This window comes from Apium graveolens, unplaced genomic scaffold (genome assembly GCF_009905375.1).
Source record: "Apium graveolens cultivar Ventura unplaced genomic scaffold, ASM990537v1 ctg1577, whole genome shotgun sequence".
In the NCBI taxonomy this organism is placed as follows: domain Eukaryota; kingdom Viridiplantae; phylum Streptophyta; class Magnoliopsida; order Apiales; family Apiaceae; genus Apium; species Apium graveolens.
Genome location: NW_027417308.1, coordinates 40,111 through 60,759, shown reverse-complemented (window position 1 = coordinate 60,759; position 20,649 = coordinate 40,111). Strand labels below are relative to the sequence as shown.

At 33.2% G+C, this 20,649-nt stretch overlaps 2 protein-coding genes across 2 annotated transcripts; one reads left to right on the top strand and one right to left on the bottom strand.

The window, feature by feature from the left end:
- Window positions 1-16,803: 16,803 nt before the first annotated feature.
- LOC141699962 (MATH domain and coiled-coil domain-containing protein At3g58410-like) lies at window positions 16,804-18,051 on the bottom strand. The gene is made up of 4 exons (XM_074503748.1): window positions 18,042-18,051; window positions 17,636-17,933; window positions 17,047-17,249; window positions 16,804-16,967 (listed from the first exon to the last, which is right to left on the bottom strand). The coding sequence occupies exons 1-4, from the start codon at window positions 18,049-18,051 to the stop codon at window positions 16,804-16,806; spliced, it is 675 nt and encodes a 224-aa protein (XP_074359849.1).
- Window positions 18,052-18,254: 203 nt separating this feature from the next.
- On the top strand, window positions 18,255-19,061 carry LOC141699961 (uncharacterized). The gene is made up of 3 exons (XM_074503747.1): window positions 18,255-18,502; window positions 18,590-18,731; window positions 18,818-19,061. Exons 1-3 carry the CDS (start codon window positions 18,463-18,465, stop codon window positions 19,059-19,061), a joined length of 426 nt encoding a protein of 141 aa, XP_074359848.1. The 5' UTR covers window positions 18,255-18,462.
- Window positions 19,062-20,649: the final 1,588 nt, after the last annotated feature.

Below are 20,649 nucleotides of genomic sequence, written 5' to 3'. Positions count from 1 at the left end.
ACATGTGGATGAAGGTACAGTAGAATTGCATTTTGTTCCCACAGATCAACAACTAGCAGATATCTTCACAAAACCACTGTGTGAAGCTACTTTTACAAGATTGGTAAATGAACTTGGAATGGTTTCAGGTTCTTTCTCTAAATCTGCTTAGTCTTGTTCTGTGTTATCAGACTTTATGCTCAGTATTTACAGAATTAATCTCATTGTGTATTCTGTGCTTAATTGATAAATGTCTTTAAGTACTGACTGTTGTCTGATATATGTTTCTAAACTCTGATAAGTGATATGTCTGTTCAAGTACGTATTCTATCCTATGAGGATAACTGTGCTAGATACTGACCTAGTAGTCTTCAATAAACAAATGATTTCATGTAAAAAGTAATTATTTCAGTGGAAACCCTATGACACTAGCAAATTCTGATAATTGAGCTTAGTTAAGTTTACTTTGTATATCTTATTACTAAGTCATAAATTAGAATAATGCTACTCATCTGTTAAGTTCTGATACTAGTAAAACTGCTGAATGTACTAAGTGCTGATAAACCTCACTTATCAAAAGAAAAAGCAAAAAGATCAAAGAATAAAATCAGGTACTCCTTTGAGATCTAGAGTAAAAATGTGGAAGGGACGACCCAAGTGCATTGCTGGTATTAAGTAGATATGTATTAGAAAAGCAAAATATTTTCTTGGTGACTTTTCACACTCTATGATTACTGGAGAAATACTCTGATAATAGCATAAATTCTGATAAACAGTCGTGACTCACTTACACTGAGAAGCCACTGTAAAATAGAATTTCAAAAGATGCATAAAATTAGCACAAAACAGTTGAGGTGGACTCAAGCATGAACTCATTCATCAGTAGGTTTCAGGACAATGACAACTCTTTAGCAAAATTTTAGTTATGCCTTATTTCTAAGATATACTGAAGTGAATCAGACTTTACTCTTTGTCTGTTATTTAGCTTAATGCACACACTAATCACTCCATCTGAATGATGAAAATTTCTGTGGTGGTCTATGTTATTTTAGATAAACAGTCATTGTGTCATTACTGCACAAATTCTGAAGACAAGTTCTAGTTACACGTTCTGATGATTAAGTTCTGATGTCTATAACTCAGAACTTGTATGAGGAGTTACTAAGATGGGCATTCCTTTTTAGAGTTAAAAAATTATGTTCTGATGACTGTTAAGTTCTGATATAGGTCTAAGTTCTGATTTCTCAGTCTAATCCTTTACTTGGCTTATCTGTGAATACAATTTGATAACAGTCTCAGTTCGAACTAGAATATGTTGAAGTGGAAGATTAATAGTCACTATGATTAGGATTAATGGTATTCATCCTTGAACAGTCCACTATTTCTTGTTTCTTGTGCGTTTTAAACCATGATTCCTCTTTCCAATGAATGTTATTCTTTTTCAAAGTCTAGGGAGACGAGGTAGAATTAATTCTATCTGTCAGCATTCAATTTATTTGCGTCTCCTGGCATTCTCTTGCCTATATAAGCAGCCACTTCACATCAGTCTTTCCATCAAATTCTTCTCACACACTTATCTTCATACTTCTTCTTTTAAAACCACAATGGTCAGATACAACATGTTTTTGAACTACCAAAACTTCAATATGGAGCTAAGCTGTGCCGAGTGGCAGCAAGAATGGCATGTCACAGCCATTCCTGAGGAGATATGGGGACTCTGTCTCACAGGAGGTACTGACACACCTTCTGTTCTTCTATATGGACTACCATCGCCATCTCGAGCGATTGGAGGAGGAAAGGCTGGAAGCTCTCCGCCAGCAAGAGCGAATCATCAGACTCGCCATTCTGTTTGTCGAGAGTAGGAAGAAGAAGATGACTTAATCTCGTCTTTTTCCTGTTTTTCTTCATCATCAGCTTTGTCAGGCTTCTTAGCTAGGACTAAGGCTGTTGATGTTAGGTTTAGAAGCTTAGGGAAAATCTTGTATAAGTACTGATGTAATTTCCATTTCATAAATGTATTGTCTTGATATATTAATGAAAGTTATTTTTACTTCAAGATTTTGTCTCTGAGTTATTTTATCTTGTGTTGATAAATCCTGATTGATATTCTGATGACCATTTAAATTTTGTTTCATATTAAGTTCTGATTCATTTTCAGCACTTACTTATCTAATTTATCTTGGTCATTTTCATGTGATGTATTTTCAGAATATTAATAATGCAGTGAAAAATAATTCAATCAGTGCTAACGGTTTAAATTTTGAATTAAAACTGTTTCTCTTGATACATGGAACAGTTTTTCCTTGAAACTAGGCAAATGGGTAAGTAATGATTCCTGTTTTCTCGAGCCCAGTAACTGTCTGTTATTACTGCATGTCTGACAGGTGTCCAACGGTAACATTTTTGTTCAGAGTATAAGTACAACAGAGAGAAGATTTCTTTAATCTTTTATTTTCTTCATATTTTATCTCTCTCCTTACTTTTACTCTCTTTCTCTTTATTTCTCACGTTGGTTTTTCATACAGACATTATCTCAAACACCTAACAGGCATACTTGCATCTCATTTTTTTTCACATGGCACCAAAGGATGTAATCATTGATGGAGCTAAGTTTGTCCCCAACAACTATGTTGCAGTTCTTGATCACACTGAAGCTCCATCTGAATTGCACTTTGTGCAAGATCTTCTTGCACATAATGAGGTTGGGTATGCATTAACACAGCCTGAATTCTTTTCAAGCCAACAAGTTCTGAGGTTTTGGAGGACTGGACTTTTTGATGATGGTGGTCAACGTGGAACTCCCAGTATTATCTTCCATGTGAGTGATTCATCCTTTGTAGTCACTCCTGGTAGAGTACGCAGGGCTTTACATCTTCCAGAAGATTGTACTTTCTCAATTCCAGAGGACTCAGCCCTTCGGGAGTTAATGGCTGAATTGGGATATGAAAAGAGTCTGACGAAACTTGGACAGTTGAAACAGGCTAATATCAGAAGAGAATGGAGTTTCTTCTTTGATTGCATCACCAAAGCTTTTGGGAACAAATGTTCAAATTTTGATGCTATCCCAATTCTGAGTCAGCACATAGGGTATGCTATTATTCATCAAACTCATTTTGATTTTGCAACTGCTTTAATTGGTTTTATTGGGGATAGGATGACAGAGGATCGAGATGTTGTTTATTTTGCTTGATTCTGTCAACTTATTTACACTTACTGTACTGATGAACCTCATTTAGTCAGCACTCAAACCCCACCTTTTAAGGTTGCAAAATGATACTTTAATGACCTGGTAAATGCTGATACTAAGAAAAAAGTGGTTAGACCATTACAGATTCCTAAGTCTGTAAAACAGATCCTGGTAAATGCTGATCCTGATACTTATAGATCTGTTTACTCTGATGTCCAACCAACTCCAAACACCCAAAATCCATCAACCTCAGTACCTACCTCTCATTCTACTCAACCTACCCTCAGAACATATCTCAAATCCTATCTCTCCACTTCACAGACTGCTCAACCTTCATCTTCAGCACCTACTGTGAAGCCTTCATTTTCCAAGCCAAAGAGGACAAAGAATGTTCCTCAAACATCTCAAAAGAGAAGGAGGATTGTATTGAGAGATGAATCTGATTCTGAGGAACAGGTTTCTGCTAGAGAACATGTTGTATCTGAAGCTGAGAAAGAGATTTCTCAGAAGGATTCTGAAATTGGGGGTCCTAGGCTTCTCAAGAGGCTTAGACGAATGACAGTTCCTGAAACTCCCAAGGAATCCAAATCAACAAGGAAGTACAAGAAACAGAGGGCACAAAGGCCAGTTTCAGATGATGAAGAGGAAGCAGCTAAGGAAGGGGATCAGGAATCTCTGATCTCACAAGACAAGGAATTTGCTCCAGTCACTTCTTCTCCATCAACTCCATCTCAGGAAGCTGTATCTGACAAGGCTAACTCACCATCTGTGTCTCTTGTTGATCCAGGCACAAGTGCTAATATTGATGTTCAACACTTGGTTGTGTCTGAAGTATTTCTCTTAGAAGCTCCAACAGCAAATAATCCTTCCACAACACCTGTTACTGATGCTGTTCAAACTCCAGAGTTATCAACAACACCTTCTCTGCATCAAGATGCTGATGATCAGACTTTAGGTGAGCATCAGGATATGGCTGTTGATCAGAACTTAGTATCAGATTAGCAATTAGAGGATGTTGAAGCCTCCATTGCTACTCACACTGTTGTCTTATCAGAAGATACTGATTCTTTAAGTTCTGATGCTGCAAATGCTGGAGATACTGGTGAAGCTGCTCCAACTGTAGATGCTGATGAAGCAGGTCCTTCAGGACATACTCCTCAACAGACTCTTCCTAAGTCTGAACTGGTACAGAAGTTTGTTATCGGGGCTGCACCAGTACCTTGGAGTGAAACTCCTGCAGGTCAGGAGTGGACTAAGGAATGGAACTCAGTTTCATGTGTTCCAACTGCAATACATCTTGTTGAGCACTTGACTAAAGCTGATGAAATGTTAAATTCTGATGATTTAAAAACCCAGCTTAGAGTCACTGCATTGAGTATTAAACATCTACAAGGTCTTCATTCAACTACTCATGCAGAGCTACACAAGATTCAGGAGAACTTTATCAAACAAGAACAAGTTTGGAAAATTGATAAGAAAAAGTTCTTTCAACCTACCATTGACAGGATTGCTTATATTGAGAACACTCAAGAGAAACAACAAGCTCAGATTGATGACATTCTGACAAATCAAGCTTCTCAGCAATCGCAACTTACTGAAATCCAATCCTCAGTGGAATTACTTATCTCTCTTTTACTACCTGCTGATGCCAAAAAGGGGGAGAAGGTAATTAAGTCCAAATGCAACACTAACAAGACACTACAAGGAAAGGATGATGGAAATGATGATCAAGGATACTCTGGAATGGGTAGCGGTCATAGTCAAGGTAGAAGGTTTACATCAAGACAAGCTAGTCACAGGACAAGTTCTGATACTGGGAAAAGAATAAGTTCTGCTGCTGGTAAAAGGATAAGTTCTGATGAACTTCTAGATCTTGATGAGGAAATGTCAAGACAGTTATTTCTTCAAGAAAATCCAGGAATGGACTTGGAAAGTTTAAAGGAAGAAGAAGCTAGACTTAAATCAGAGAAAGTCACATCTAAATCTGAAGCTTCTGGTAAAAATTCACTTCCAAAACTCAAAGGCATTGTGATCAAAGAAAGGACATATACTGAAGCAATGTTGGCTAGATCACAACCACAGATAGATCCAAGATCCAAGGGTAAAGAAAAGGTTGGTGAACCTATCAAGGTTTATGTACCTCCTGAGGAAGAAGAAATTACTGATGAAAAGGATGATCTTGCTCTGACTTCAAGAAAAGCTCTTAAAATAACCTCTGACATGGCTCAAGTTGTTCAGAGTCAAGAAATTGTAAGTTCTGATATTCAGAAGAAGCAAGTAACCTCTGACAGAGCTCAAGTTAACTTGATATCAGAAAATAGATCAAAGACACTCTTACCAGGATTCACTAAAGCAAAACAGACTCAATCTTTGAAGACTACTGCAAGTGGTTTTAAAGCAAGAGTAGTTACTGGAAAGGAAGCTAGAGATAAAACTGGATTGGGAAGTGCTGATGAAAGAAGAGTACACAACACTACCAATGATCCAACTTCCTTGAGTGAACCAGGTATTGGAGCAACTCCTGAGAGATTGAATCAACTGGAATCTGTACAGATGGTTTACCATACCTACTTGAAAGAATACATTATGTTGTATTTCATGACAGATGGTAGGGTTTATCATATAAGACAAAATGCCATTCCATTGAAGTATTTTGAAGAATTGGAGCATGTACTTTTCTTACTTCAAGTGGATGACAGAATAACAGAGACTGCTGCAAACTACTTAAAAGAACAGATTCAGAGACAGAATAGGCTTTATTCTGTTAAGTCTGACAGCATATATGTTCCAAAGTATAGAGATCACAATGGTGATATTGTTGATATGAAGCCTAATACTGCACAGATCAGAACATATCTTGGTATTAAGGGACTTGAATTCAATCTGGAGTCTGACAAAGCTTATGTCATAAGACTAGATCAGGAGTTGAGAAAAGCAAAGATCAATGATCTCAGAGCTGCAATCTTTCAAACTGGTGAAGATACTGCAGAGCTTAAAGATGTCAAAAGGAGAATGATTGATGAACTAAGATATGCTGAGAAATGTTTGTTGAAGAACTATCTCAGAACAACTCCTGACATCAGAGAGATCAGAAAATGATGAAGCCAAGTCGAAGATCTACAACTGCTTAAATACTGATATTTATACAGACTGAAGTTGTTATCAGAAGTTGAAATTGGTAAAAGCTTTAAGGACTGTAAGTTGTAGTTATCTAGTCTAATTCTCATGTATTTGTACTTAATGTTTTTGACATCATCAAATATCTGTTAAACTTGTATATTATGTTAATTTACAAGTTGGGGAGATTGTTAGATATATTTGATAATGTCATGGCTAATATGTTTTATGTTTAGCTTTCAGATCTTACTTGAACAGGATAAATCAGTACTTAACTGTTGATCAGTACTTATACTGGAAGTCAGGACTTAAGGATATCAGTACTTATGTTATCAGGAGATAATCATCAGAAGATAAATATCAGAACTTAAGTGCTGAAGGACAATCAGATAAGGACAGTAGCTGATTAAAGGAAAGAAGATCATGATAAACATAAGAAGAGATATGCATGAAGAAGGAATTCCGTAAAGAATGGAATACTTGGAAGAAAAGATATCTGATTGATATATTTTAGGAAGCAGAATTATATTCCATATCAATTAGCGATTATCTTGTAACTGTGTAGTATATAAACACAGACATAGAGTTTACACTAAAAGTGTTATCATTATTAGAGAAGATTATTCATTATAACCCTAGCAGCTCTCGTGATATTTGTTCATCACTGAGAGGTAACAGTTCCATACTGTAACAGAGTTTATTGTTTCAATAAAGTTTGTTTTCTGTTACTTAAGTTCTTAAAGTTCGATTTGAGTGTACTATACACTATATTCACCCCCTCTACAGTGTGTGTGTGACCTAACAGGATGCTTAGTTCAATAGCAGTTGATAGTGACAATTCATAAGCTGACAGAGGCACATGGGTTGACAGAGACAAACCGGAATGTGGTAGCCTCTAGTAGGAATCAAGAAAACGCAGCATTTCCATTCTGGTACAAACTAGGGAGTATTCAAAGATTAACAGCTAAGCCTAAATTGCATTGGATAGAGAAATGAAGAAGAAACATGTGAAGAGCCTTTTAATTGTATTTTAGAGTTTTGTCTTCACTTGTAAACTTGGTGATATATAAACCAAGTAGCAGCTAGTAATTAGATGAGAATTTTCCAGAGCAGTTTAGAAAAATCCAGAGAGAAAATCATCTAGTTTGTACTAGGAAGCAGCTGTGATTTAATTCTTTGAATCACAGATTTTCTGAAATAACACATCTCTGGTGGAACAACAAATCCACCAGAAAAGTTTTTAAGTTCTTTGTGTTCTTTACATTTGTGTTTGAATATATATCTGTCTGTATTAGCTTCAAGCAATTCACACACATTTGCTCACTAAAACACTTAGCCTTAGAAACTGTTCAAAACTTGAAAAAGTTTTGAGATTTACATTCAACCCCCCATTTTGTAAATCTCATTGTTAGTTCACTGGGAATAACAAGCATCTCAATCCTTTTATCAAAATTTCGAACCAAACATATGAACTACATCATCATGCAATCTTATATCCTAACATGCATTCATTTAACTAGACTCTAGAATTAAATCAACCAAATAATCTTAAATCAAATCAAAAACCCCTTTTATAATAGTCAAATTTCGAACTAAAAACCAATTAATCAAATCAAAAGATTCTTTAAATACTTAAACCATAATCAATCTAAGCAATCAATCATTCTTCTCCTTTTAATTCACAAAATTCGAACCTCAACATAGCACAAAACCATCCAAAATCACATGCAACTAGTTTAATGCTATCATTTATACTAAAAATCATTTTCAATCAACCAAATCAACTTATCAACCTTAAACCAATTCAAGATCATTTGAAAATACCAAAGATTGCAACATGCATGCACTAATTTGAACTTATATCCCACAATTCATTATATTCCATCAACAATTCCTAAAATAATCATCTATAATTCTTTTTCATTAACTAAAATCAACTTATTTACTTTCAAAAATAAAACCCATTCGGTTTTTAACAAAACAACGAATGCAACTTGAGAGAATCATGTCTTTTAATTTAGAGTTCAGTTCGTACATCATAACTCACCACCGGTTCACCGGAGTTCATCACCGGTAGCGGTGGTTTCATGGTGGTGCCCCCATTCGGTGGTTTCCAACCATAAAAAACCTCCGATTTTACTATCAAACAACAAAAAATATCACATGCATCAACCAATTATCACAAATCAAGAAGATCAAAGTCAAAACTTGCAAGAAGACTTCGAATCAAGGTTCTCGGCTCAACATCACACATAAATACACACACATGCATGTAAACACCTACACACACATGGAAAAGATTTAAAGCCCATATATGGATTAAGAATGAAGTTTTATGGAAGAATCCATAAAAATTAAGTGAAGAAAAGAGGTGTAGAGAAAGGAAAAGAGAGAGAGAGAGAGAGAGAGAGAGAGAGAGAGACTTCGGGAGTGAGAGAGAGAAAAGAGAGAAAGGGACGGGGTGAAGAAAGAGAAAAAGGGACAGAGGAGGGAGGATATATATAATGAATGGCCAGGGGTATAAAGGTCTTTTGCCCACTAGCTTCTACGATTTTCTTTTTGCTACTTTTTCCTTAATTTTCAATCTTAAAACGAATTTGAATAATGAATAAGTCTCTTAGAAAAGATGGGAATGCGAAGAATAAAAATTTTAGAACGTAGATCTAGAATTTAGCTTTTCAGCCATATTTTAAAATAATTTTTGTGCGAACGGTTGATTTGATACGAATTTTACAAGATTATGTTGAAAATAACATTTTAACTCCATAAAATCATTTTAAAATTCACCGATCACGAAATAAATTGATCTATCATTTTTGTAAAGTTTCTAGGATTATTTCGAAGATAGAAAAACAAATTTCATGTCCTGACCATACTTGGATAATTTTATAAAAATATTTAAAGGTTCAATAAACCTTATTTTAAATCAAATAAAATCCCTTAAAATCATTTAAAAAAAATAACCAGAGCACATAGTCAAGCATATTTTCAAGTAATAGCACATATTCACATATTACAACTCATATCATAACACATTCGATCACAAAAATTCCCCTTTTAATTATTATACACTTTTAGCGTAACGGGTTGCGTCCTGACTGACGGCCCGACACTGAGCGTTTTCAACTACGCTTCTCAATCATTCTCTTTATACCAACCGACACATCACTGGAATATAATATTCTTTTAAACATTCTACTTTACATAACAACACATAATCACTCTTTATTCACGTAATTTATGATTACAACACAAAAGTATATTTTATGCACTTAATCACGTCGTTAATTTCCTAGTCGCTACATAGTTCCTATCTACTGTGACAACACAAGTGCCATAACAATCTCAAACAATCCTGTTCAGCACTCGAGGACCAAACATATTGATATAAGGTATCATTTCATACGAGAGCATATAATGAATGGTATTGTGAAATTTCATTATGTTCCCACAACGGATCAAATTTCCATCTTTTAATAGACAAGTGGTTGGCTTTAGGCCTCATACTGAACGAGACAAATAGCACCAAAAGCAAAATTACTAACTCTAATCATCACACAGTTTAAATATATCTGAAAAATAAGTTATAATAATTTATAAAATCTGAACTCGTTAAGAATATATTGATAGTCTCATAGTCTATGTCATCTCTATAAAACCCGCACTCGTTAAAAATATATTGATTTCCTGACAGTTGTGCTCATAAGAAATAGCATTGGCGCATACTTGAACAATTAGAATGTCATTTGCTAATAAACCTTTGGACTGGTCATATAATTTAATCAGTTCCAGAAATTTTCTTCTGATCCTGCAAGTAGTTACTTCACTGAAATAGTCGCTTCCTGTCAAAAGAATGTTAAGGTATCTCATGAATTTTGGCCTAAATCATAGTCATATATACTTGTATGTACATTTATTACCTTCTATGGCTATGTCCCTGTGATATAACCGGTCTTTGACAACAAGCATGTATTTTGCGTACAATTTATGGTCGCCATTTCTTTTTAAGACTTCTGAAATTCAGGAAGCCACTCATGTTGCCGCTGTTTGCGCTATTTGTCCCGTCCAACACAAGGCCTAAAGCCTACCACTTGTTCTCCCATATTGGGTAAATTATCAGGTTCCTAATAACAAAATATTAAAATAATGATAGATCACTACCAAATCATGTGAACTAAATAGCTCGGCTATATAGCGAACTAACACAACAAATCTTTATCAAAGACACCTAACTATCATCTGACACCTTCCGAAGCACAAAATCATTTTGTAACCATACGAAATACTCTTAACAGATACAAAAGACACATACAAAAGACTTGTAAACGGATTCTATATATTGAAGAGGCGATGCAGATAGCTAAACTATTCTTAGGGCGTCAACTACTTTCACCAGATTAGAGATACAAGTGTGATACTTGCTCTGCAAATTGTCATGTTGCATGTTTGTGCTCCAATAGAAGTGCAATTTGCGTTGGATGTACTTAGTAACTAATAATAAACTTTATGTAATGACCAATATATAGCTTACCATTTTCTTTCTCCGGCTAGGAAGGGATGCAAGTGATAGAGTTTGTTGTGCCTCTTGGAAAAATTTTCAATTTTCCATGTGAAAAGTTCTTCGCCATCTGGTATATTAACATTTGACAGACTTACGATTGTCTTGCTCACGCGATTCTTTACAAAATAGAGCTCTACACCAAACACACAGCTTATGTCATCTTGTAGATATCCATTGGAAGTATCAGAAAATGAAGTCACCAAGATGAACTCCGAAATCCCATGTACACTCCTCGCTTTATCGAATCTCTTCACTTGATTATTAGCGTCTACAAGAAAATTTAAAATTTAATAGGCAAAAGAAGTAGTTTCTTGCATAGACAACTGATAGTATTACAAAGGTATAACTTATATGATGTTCATGGGCAATGTACCTTCTACCATCAAGTATCTCTCTCGTGCGTGGTCATACACGAAGAACTTAATAATAACATCGATAGGTGGATTATTTTTTTCAGCCAAAACCAAGTATATAGACATGTAATTTGTGTTTCTTCTTGTTCTGTTATCGCGAAACGGGTATAATGACAACCTCCTGAAATGAGATTTATCAAACAAGATTTTGAGATATTCATCCATGCTACATACAGAGAGAGGGGGAAGAGAGAGAGGGGGGAGAGAGAGAGCTATAAATCCACGATAATAACACCCACAATTTGCGACAAGAACCCTAGAAATTCGAATTCAAAATTACCACTTCTCAATTGATTTTGATGATTGAAATGTGTAGAAGATTGTAAACAGATTATTTTGATTACTCGCACACCGAAAACAAACACTTCTAACCCCTTAAAAATTGGATTTGATCTTTAAAACTCAAGTACACCTGTAAATCTTATCGTGGAGATATTTATTATTTTTAGTAAATTTCTGATTTTTATAAATAATTTTAAAAATTAAAAAGCTATTTATACTAACAGCCAATTGATACCTTAAAATTAATTAAGGGTGTTTTTAATCCCTTAACAAGAATAATTAGCCCCAAAATTAATTTTATGAGGAATAATTTAAAAAAATATTATTTTTAAATAAATACAATATATATGTCAAAATTCCAAAAAAAAATATGAATGATTCAAAAATGCAAAAAGAACGGATCTTTGAAATACCCATGATTTTATAAAAATAACAACATGAATTTAGAGGCTTTGAGGTCGCGGTAGGGGTCCGGTTCGATAAACTTTTAAAGAATGAAATATTTTTTAAAATAATAATAATAATACCCGAAAATAATTATAGAGCATGCTAAAACACATAATATGCTATAGAACGGATACCATGTAACACGTAGTGATAACGATGCTTTAAATTGCATTTTTGAAATTCTAGAAAAATGAAAATGCACGATAAGAAACATATATTTATTTATTAAATATATAATTATAGTCGCAAAATTTCCGGATATTACAATATCAGAATAAACATAATTTATATATTTTGATTTGAACTAAAACTTAAAAATTTTAAATATAATTATATAATGTTAAAAATAATTTGTGTATCGCACGAGTTTTAAAATAGTAATATAATGTTGAAAACAATAAAAAAATGTTATGCATGTGAATTTCATTAATTAAAACCCAAAAATAAAAAGATTATGTACAATGTGTGCTTGGTTAATTGAAAAATAGAAAATTATATAATAATATTGAAGCTATACAATACCCCATTTATAAAGGCATGTTAATAAAATGTCAAATCAAAATTTTAATTAATATATGGTAATATTAAATAATATATTTGGAGTTCATTAATTTTCGAGAATAAAAGGCGAGAATATGATATTATTTACAAAAATTTCAAATTAATTTAATAGTTTAATTGATATAATAATGATAGTGGTAGAAATTATATACTATGATTATATTAACTAAAAGCCAAGAATATAATATGAGAATTATACTCTTTATTAATAAGGAAAACATTATTTCGATGGAACATAACGTTAATAAAGTAGTATAAGTTAGAGTCTATTAATTTAAAATTCAAGAATAACCACTTCTTAATAAGGAAACACTATTTCGATGGAACAGTGTTACTAAAGTATCAAAAGCCAAATAATACTTATAATTGTATAATATAATTAATGAATTTCAGTTCAAACTCAAGTTCTATTCCACGTAACTACATGGTTATACAAGATCTATTTATTTTGTTTCACAGTAATTTTAGATTTAATTGTCCCTAGCAATTTAATAATTATATAACGATTTATATATAAAATCTAATAATTAGTCTCACTTTAAACTCTGGTCTGATTCCCCATAAGTACATAATTATAGAAAATTTATTTATTTAAAATTACTTATTGAATTTCATCATACTTTTGGTTTCGATTTCAATAACAATATCATATAATTAAATAAGTTTTATTATTAATAATTAAATACTTGAAATTGAATAATATGACTAATTATTTTGGTCCCGTGCTTGACAAGACTGATCGGCTAGTAGTTATAAAATAACTAATTACAAAAAATTATACAAATAGGCTTAACCGGGTTCGCTCCATATCACATGGCCCCATAGGAATTTACAGAATTTACAAAATTAATATACTACGTAACTAAGTTTATAAATAGCTCATTGTTCCCTGTAATTAGGGTTGTTCACGAACCGAGCTGTTCACGAACAAGGTCGAGTTCAGCATGTTAAGACCCCGTTCGCCTCGGCTCGTTAACGAACAAACTCGTGTGCGGCTCGGTTTGTGAACAGTCTTACCCTTAATGAAACCACAACATACTTTTCTCTCAATTGCCTCTCACTTTTGCTCTTAAAATCTGTCTTCTTCTCTTTAAATTCCCTCTCACTTATACTCTTTAATATCTCTATCAAGAAGTCACAAATCGATAGAAAATAATAAGTTTTACGTTCTCTCTAATTGTAAAGCAATGTCATCTAATGCTAAAGCAGTGCCACTGTAGGAGGAGGAGACGTCCCCCATTTTTTTGCCCAGATACTCTGAATAAAGAGAAGATCGGCCCCAACAAGAAATCCCAAACTGGGATTCCAAAATCAAAAAATAAATAAATACAAAATAAATTTTAAACAAAAATTTGTATACGGGAGTACAAACTGAACTCGGATATTTCAAAATTTTCAGGTGGTTTGTTTTCGACTAGCCACCTAAAGTTTATGTTGAAAAAATTATATGTTATAATTACAAAGTAACCTCACAACTGCAATTTACAGTATTTCTCTCAGGAAGGATATATTTATTTCGCTCTTGAAAATGTATATCTATTTCTTGGGTGATACCACTACTACAGCTTGGTTTGTATACCACCAAGTTACATTACTTACTAGACAATACATAACACAATTTTTTAGGTCCAGTAAGTTTGCTTTTGTATTCTTTTCCATGAGAATTGACAAACGAGACTAAATTTTATCTTGATATATTACTTTGAATATCCTTCCAATTTGTCATGCATAGAAATAGAATGTTTCTTCTTTTTTCATAATCTAATATCACATTCAAAATTTGTTTTACCTTCCATTTTCTTCACTGAGATTCCCACTAACCCATGTGTTGTGTCAGACTCAGAACTTGAACATTATCAAGTCACGACCATAACTTATTTGAGTTTTCTTAGTCGTTAACAACAATTGGATTAGCCGTTGATGTAGTTAGTTGTTGATACTGTAACATCACTTAACAGTTGATAGCTCACTTCACTAAATCAGAATTATATGTCATCAAGTATTTACAATGAACCACTCTATTCAAGATTATCCAGTGAACATAACTTCACAAGAATCGCACATAAAATGTTACTAAAACCTCATTAATTAATTGATGGGCTACTCCATCAACGGCTATTTCTTGGGATGGTTAGCTGTTGAAAGTTACAATTTGATTTAACATAACTATGTCACATTATTTTCTTATCATCAAGATTCAGGTTTGATTCTTAACAATTGTATATGAGATTTATTTATTTAATTTAACTGTTTTAATTTCATATGGTTTAATTCCCTTAAACTACGTAATTTAAAAGTATTCATACACTCTCATCAGGTACGATTTCATACAAGTACCAGTTTATTTAATAATTAATATTTAATTTCGACGAATTAAGAGGTTCATTTATTTGCAAATATTAGTTTAATATTTTTAATTTCGGACACGTGTTTGGTACATGTTATCTTTTAGTACTATTTGTAAGGACGCTACTAAAACAAAGATGAACTAAGACTTTAAGTTCATTTAGGTTCAATTTAATTATTCTGGTATATAATTGGCATGATTTGGTTGTCAGGGATATAATAGTAATGTCAAAAATAATAGTATCAAGTAGATATACACAGGTTCGACTACTCGGTAGAGCAAACATTAAGCTTTAACTTATTATATTCTATAATATTTAATAATATAATTAAGATAAATGAGTTAACTTGATCAAAACTTAATCATTCCGCTAAAATAATAATTCAAAAGTATAAAACATAAGGTCTTTACAATAAATACATAAAATATCATTTGACAGGGTGAATAAAAACAAAAAAATAATACTCAAAAGAATATAAAACTGAAGATTAAAAAACCGCTCGGGGTACAAAACTAGTAATAATAAAATAATTAATTACAAAAAGTAGCTTAAGCGGGTTCGCTCCGCATCAGGCCCACATGGGAATTTACAGAATTTACAAAATTATCCGCAACTGAAAGCTTATAAATAGCTCGTTGGAAACCCACAGCACTATTCTCTCAATTGCCTCTCACTTCTGCTTAAAATCTCTCTTGCTCTCTCTCTCAATTCTCTTAAAATCTCTCTTGCTCTCTCTCAATTCTCTATCAAGAAGTCACACAGCGATGGAAAATAATAAGTTCTACGCTCTCTGTAATCCCAAAGCAGTGCCCCCACAGAAGAAGAAGACAACTCCCCCTCTCCGACGCCCAGATACTTTGGATAAAAAGAAGATCGGGCACAACAAGAAATCCCAGACTGGGATTCCAAAATCTAAAAAATAACTCATTTCTTTCTATATTATATGCTATTGTTCTCTCTTTATGCACTCTCTACTTATATATTTCACACATTATCACACACATTTGCTTTACTGTTCTTTAGTATTGACTCTGTCTTTTTGTGTCTTGAAGGTCCAAGATCGGCCTCTAAAATGGGTGCAAGTTAAATTCCTGTCAGCTTATCCAGGGTAATTTTTCCTTTCTTTTTCTTGTAGTCTTACATCAAGAATCTTGATTTGATCTTTTCAAGATTCTTGACATTTTTTAATAGTTCAAGATTCTTGAATTCTTTTTAACTGCTGTTTTATGTGTCTTGGATGTGACTTGGTTTGATGTGTTCTGAATGCAGCAGTACTTAATTTCCATCTTTTAATGCAGGTCTTTGTTGTGGAGGAGATGCTACTCAAACAAGTTCCAGCATTATAGATACGAAAATGAAGATTAAGCAGCTTTAGTTACGTATTTAGTTAATAGGAGGATATTCTGTGACGAATTATGGATTCTTGCGTTTATTTAGTTTGAATATGGTCTTGAACCATTTACGATTTTTTGTGTTTATCTGGTTTGAATTTTTGATGTCTGGATTGTACTGTTACAACTTTGTGGACTGGTGGGAATGAATTGTTTACGGGTTTTAAATTGCATTCTAATATTGATCTTTTGCTTTTGAATGGTTGTAATTGTATGTTGTAGTTTAGACTGAGTTTTAGTTCTTGTTTGGTTTGAACAATCTGTTCAAGATTAATTTTGAGTCTAAAAAAATATTTCTTTGGCTCTATTGATGTGATCTTAGTATCTAACTGAGACTGGGGTTATATTTTGTGTACAAATTGTGGTCGATGTTTCTGTTAAGAGCATCTTAGTGTGAAGCCACTCCTGACTCTGCAATTAGGATGCTTAAATATATCTGAAAAAAATAAATTACAATGATTTATAAAACATGTACTCGTTAAAAATATATTGATAGGTCTTATAGTCTATGTCCTCTCTACACTTCGTGACATTTGTGCTCAAAAGAAATAGCATTCACGCATATTTGAACAATTAAAACGTCATTTGCTAAGAAACCTTTGAACTGGTCATGTAATTTACTCAGTTCCAGAAATTTTCTTCTGATCCTGCAAGTATTTACTTCACTGAAATAGTCGCTTCCTGTCAAAAGAATGTGAAAGTATCTCATGAATTCTGGCCGTAAAATTTAGTCATATATACTTGTATGTACATTTCTTACCTTCTCTGGCTATGTCCCTGTGATTTAACTGGTCTTTGACAACAAGCGTGTATGTTGCATACAATTTGTGGTCGCCATTCCTGTCAAGACTTCTGAAATTCAAGAAGCCACCCCTGCTGCTGCTGTTTGCGCTATTTGTCCCGTCCAATACAAGGCCTAAAGCCAACCACTTGTTCTCCCATCTTGGGTAAATTATCAGCTTCCTAATAACAAAATATTGAAATAACAATAGATCACTACCAAATCATGTGAACTAAATAGCTCGGCGAACTGACACAACAAATCTTTAGATGACACCTTCCGAAGCACAAAATCATTTTGTAACTATACAAAATACTCTTAACAGATACAAAAGACTTGTAAACAGATTCTATATACTGAAGAAGCGATGCAAATAGCTAAACTATGCTTAGGGCGTCAACTACTTTCAACAGATTAGAGACTTTCAACAGATTAGAGATACAAAGTGTGATACTTGCTCTGCAAATTGTCATGTAGCATGCTTCTGCTCTAATAGAAGTGCAATTTGCGTTGGATGTACTTGGTAAATAATAATAAACATCACGTAATGACCAATAAGATAGTTTACCATTTTCTTTCTCCGGCTACAAAGGGATGCGAGTAATAGACTTTGTTGTGCCACTTGGAAAAATTATCAAGTTTCCATGTGAAAAATTCTTCGTCATCTGGTATATTAACATTTGACAGACTTACGATTGTCTTGCTCACACGGTTCTTTATAAAATAGAGCTCTACACCAAACACATAGCTAATGTCATCTTGTAGATATCCATTGGAAGTATCAGAAAATGAAGTCACCAAGATGAACTCCGAAATCCCATGTACACTCCTCGCTTTGTCGAATTTCTTCACTTGCTTATTAGCGTCTACAAGAAAATTAAAAATTTAATAGGCAAAAGAAGTACTTTCTTACATAGATAACTGATAGTTTTACAAAGGTATAACTTATTATATGATGATCATGGGCAATGTACCTTCTACCATTAATCTTAATTAGAGTGCAACTCTAAATTATGAATACATGAAGAAATAGGAAAGGAAAAAACAAAGAGAACTCCATTATTTAGCACACTTCCGCTAAGTATATAGATCTGAAAAATAGTATTTTAAAGAAACCTCTAAAATTTATTAAAACCCTCAGATAAAGAGATTTATATTTATATTTCAATTTTAATTTGTGTAGGCAGAAAAATATTAGAAAATATTAAGACAGAAAATTTATGTTACTTTGGTGTTTGATTCCTGTATGAAGACCACATTGCAAATTATGAGTACATGTAGAAATAGGAAAGCAGAAAAACAAAGAAAACCAACTCCTGTTCTGTTTTGGAGGGTGTCTGGTAAAATAATATATAAGCAGATGTAAAATATCAAAGAAAACCTGGGAAATCAATAATGGTATTGCATAGTTCAATATCTCCGAAGAAAAAACAAGGTACTCTCTGCACCATCTTTATTGGTGAATTTAGAGAAAATTAAAGCTCATGTAATTTTTTTTTGACTAAAACTGTTGTGGTTGCAGAACTGATCCACGGGACAAGAGATGTACCTCCGGCAGATTTTCTGCTCAAAATCGAAAGTTTTTCCAAATTACCAGAGTTGATCAACAATCAGAAGAAGAAGTATTACGAATCTTGTTGTTTTGAAGCTGGTGGATTCAATTGGTATAAATTGTTTAAACATATTCGTTGAATTTAGAATCTACGTTTTACCTTAGATGGCCAACATGTTATTTTTATGTATGATATAGGAGGTTTAGATTACTTGTACTTCGTGCAAACAGAGTTCAGGAGAAGAAGATTATTTCCGTCTACTTGGTGCTAGATGAGTCCAATGTTTTGCCAACTGGTTCTGATGTTATTGCCAATTTTAAGTTCTTTATATACACTACAAGGAAAACTGGCTCAGACAAGTGTTTTAACCCGTTATCTGATTCCCTGAAAACCCGTTGTCTATTGAGCCGCCGTCTCTTACATGGATCAGACAACGATTAGAAACAGTTGTGTGAGTCATCGAAGACAACGACCAACTATGAGTCCCCGTTGTATTACAACCAGAACAAACAACGTCTTTCCATAAATTCTGTTGTAAGAAGATTTATTAGACAAGTAATGTTAAAAAAGTTGTGTATGTGGTCACTAAGAGTTTTAGAATAGAACATAACACACAACCCTTATTCAGATATATATATTGTCCTCTACCTTAACACACAATTCAAACGATAACCACCATTGTATTACAACCATAACAAACAAGTATTTTCTATATATTCTGTTGTAACAAGTATACTTAGACAAGTTCTCTTGAAAACGTTGTGTATGTTCTTACTAAAAGTTTAGGAGTAGAACATAACACACAACCCTTATTATTTATTGTCCTCCACCTTAACACACAATTTTTAAAAGATAAAATTTTGTTGTCTTACAACCATACAGACAACCCCTTTATTTTAAATTTGTATTGTTGGAATTGCTTTATACAATATTTTTTTATCACTTGGTATTGTATGATTATGTTTTGCACTTATATTTTAATGTAGAAAGTGTTGTGTGGTCTTCAAGGCATAATTCTTTTTATTCTTAATAGCATTGTTGGACAATGGATAATAGTTAGTTTTGTTCAGACAATGGTTTTTTATTGTGTGAATCTTCTTTTAACAATGTTTAGTTTTAAATAGCATTGTTATATGTTATAAAACATGATGAGCTTGGTCTTTATAAGTGTTGTGTGAGACACAATATAATATGGTTATTGTATAACTTTATTGGCTAAAAGCTCCTCAAACAATGGTTTTTCAAATTAAAATTAAACACAACAACATTATAAAATGAACATGCCATAAAAATTAAAACCCAAACTATCATTCAGATTACAAGCAAATTGTCACCATTACACCAACAATCAACCATCAATCCTTCTATTACACCAACAATCAACCAACCCTCCATTACATGAATCCACTAAACCAATATTTAACCATTGCAACCAAGAACTAACTTATAACCAAGTTTTATCTTAAACAAAACAAGACCATTCAAGTAGAAAGCAAAATATTTTCAGGTGAACATATCCACAAAAACGCCAGTAATTAGAAACAACGTTTAAATAGAGTTAACTACCATGACTAGAACTCCCAAATTTCAACACAAAATATGTTCACAACTCAAAATACCCAGCAGCACTGTATGCAAGTTCAAGTGGCATGCTTCTTCATGAAGTACTTTGCCCATTCAGTCTTTATCTCGTTCAGTTCTTTCATGCCATAACTTAGGTTGCTTCTGCGTAACCACTGAAACATGGATGTAAAAATCACACTTATTTACCACAATACACTTGGATATAGAAAAAAGAAAGATAACTATAACATTACCTTCTCATGAAATTTTAATTCCATATCGGCACAAATCTCTTTCATGTAACCCATTATAAACAAACCACAATCTTTGCTCCCAGTTTGGACAGGTACCCCCTGGAGAACATTAAAAACTTTATATATGTCTAGCTACACTATTCTTGTAGAATAGAGAAATTGATAAAATATACTATATTTACCCCCAGATTCTCCCAAGATATTTTCTTCTT

What these genes read in the sequence shown, in the direction of transcription:
- LOC141699961 (XM_074503747.1), top strand. Translation starts at nt 18,463, where the DNA reads ATGGTATTGCATAGTTCAATATCTCCGAAGAAAAAACAAG. An exon ending in ATCTCCGAAGAAAAAACAAG is followed by an intron (nt 18,503 to 18,589) that starts GTACTCTCTGCA and finishes TTGTGGTTGCAG; the next exon opens with AACTGATCCACGGGACAAGA. An exon ending in GAAGCTGGTGGATTCAATTG is followed by an intron (nt 18,732 to 18,817) that starts GTATAAATTGTT and finishes TGTATGATATAG; the next exon opens with GAGGTTTAGATTACTTGTAC.
- LOC141699962 (XM_074503748.1), bottom strand. An exon ending in GTAGCCGGAGAAAGAAAATG is followed by an intron (nt 17,250 to 17,635) that starts GTAAACTATCTT and finishes TTTTGTTATTAG; the next exon opens with GAAGCTGATAATTTACCCAA. An exon ending in CAGGGACATAGCCAGAGAAG is followed by an intron (nt 16,968 to 17,046) that starts GTAAGAAATGTA and finishes TTCTTTTGACAG; the next exon opens with GAAGCGACTATTTCAGTGAA.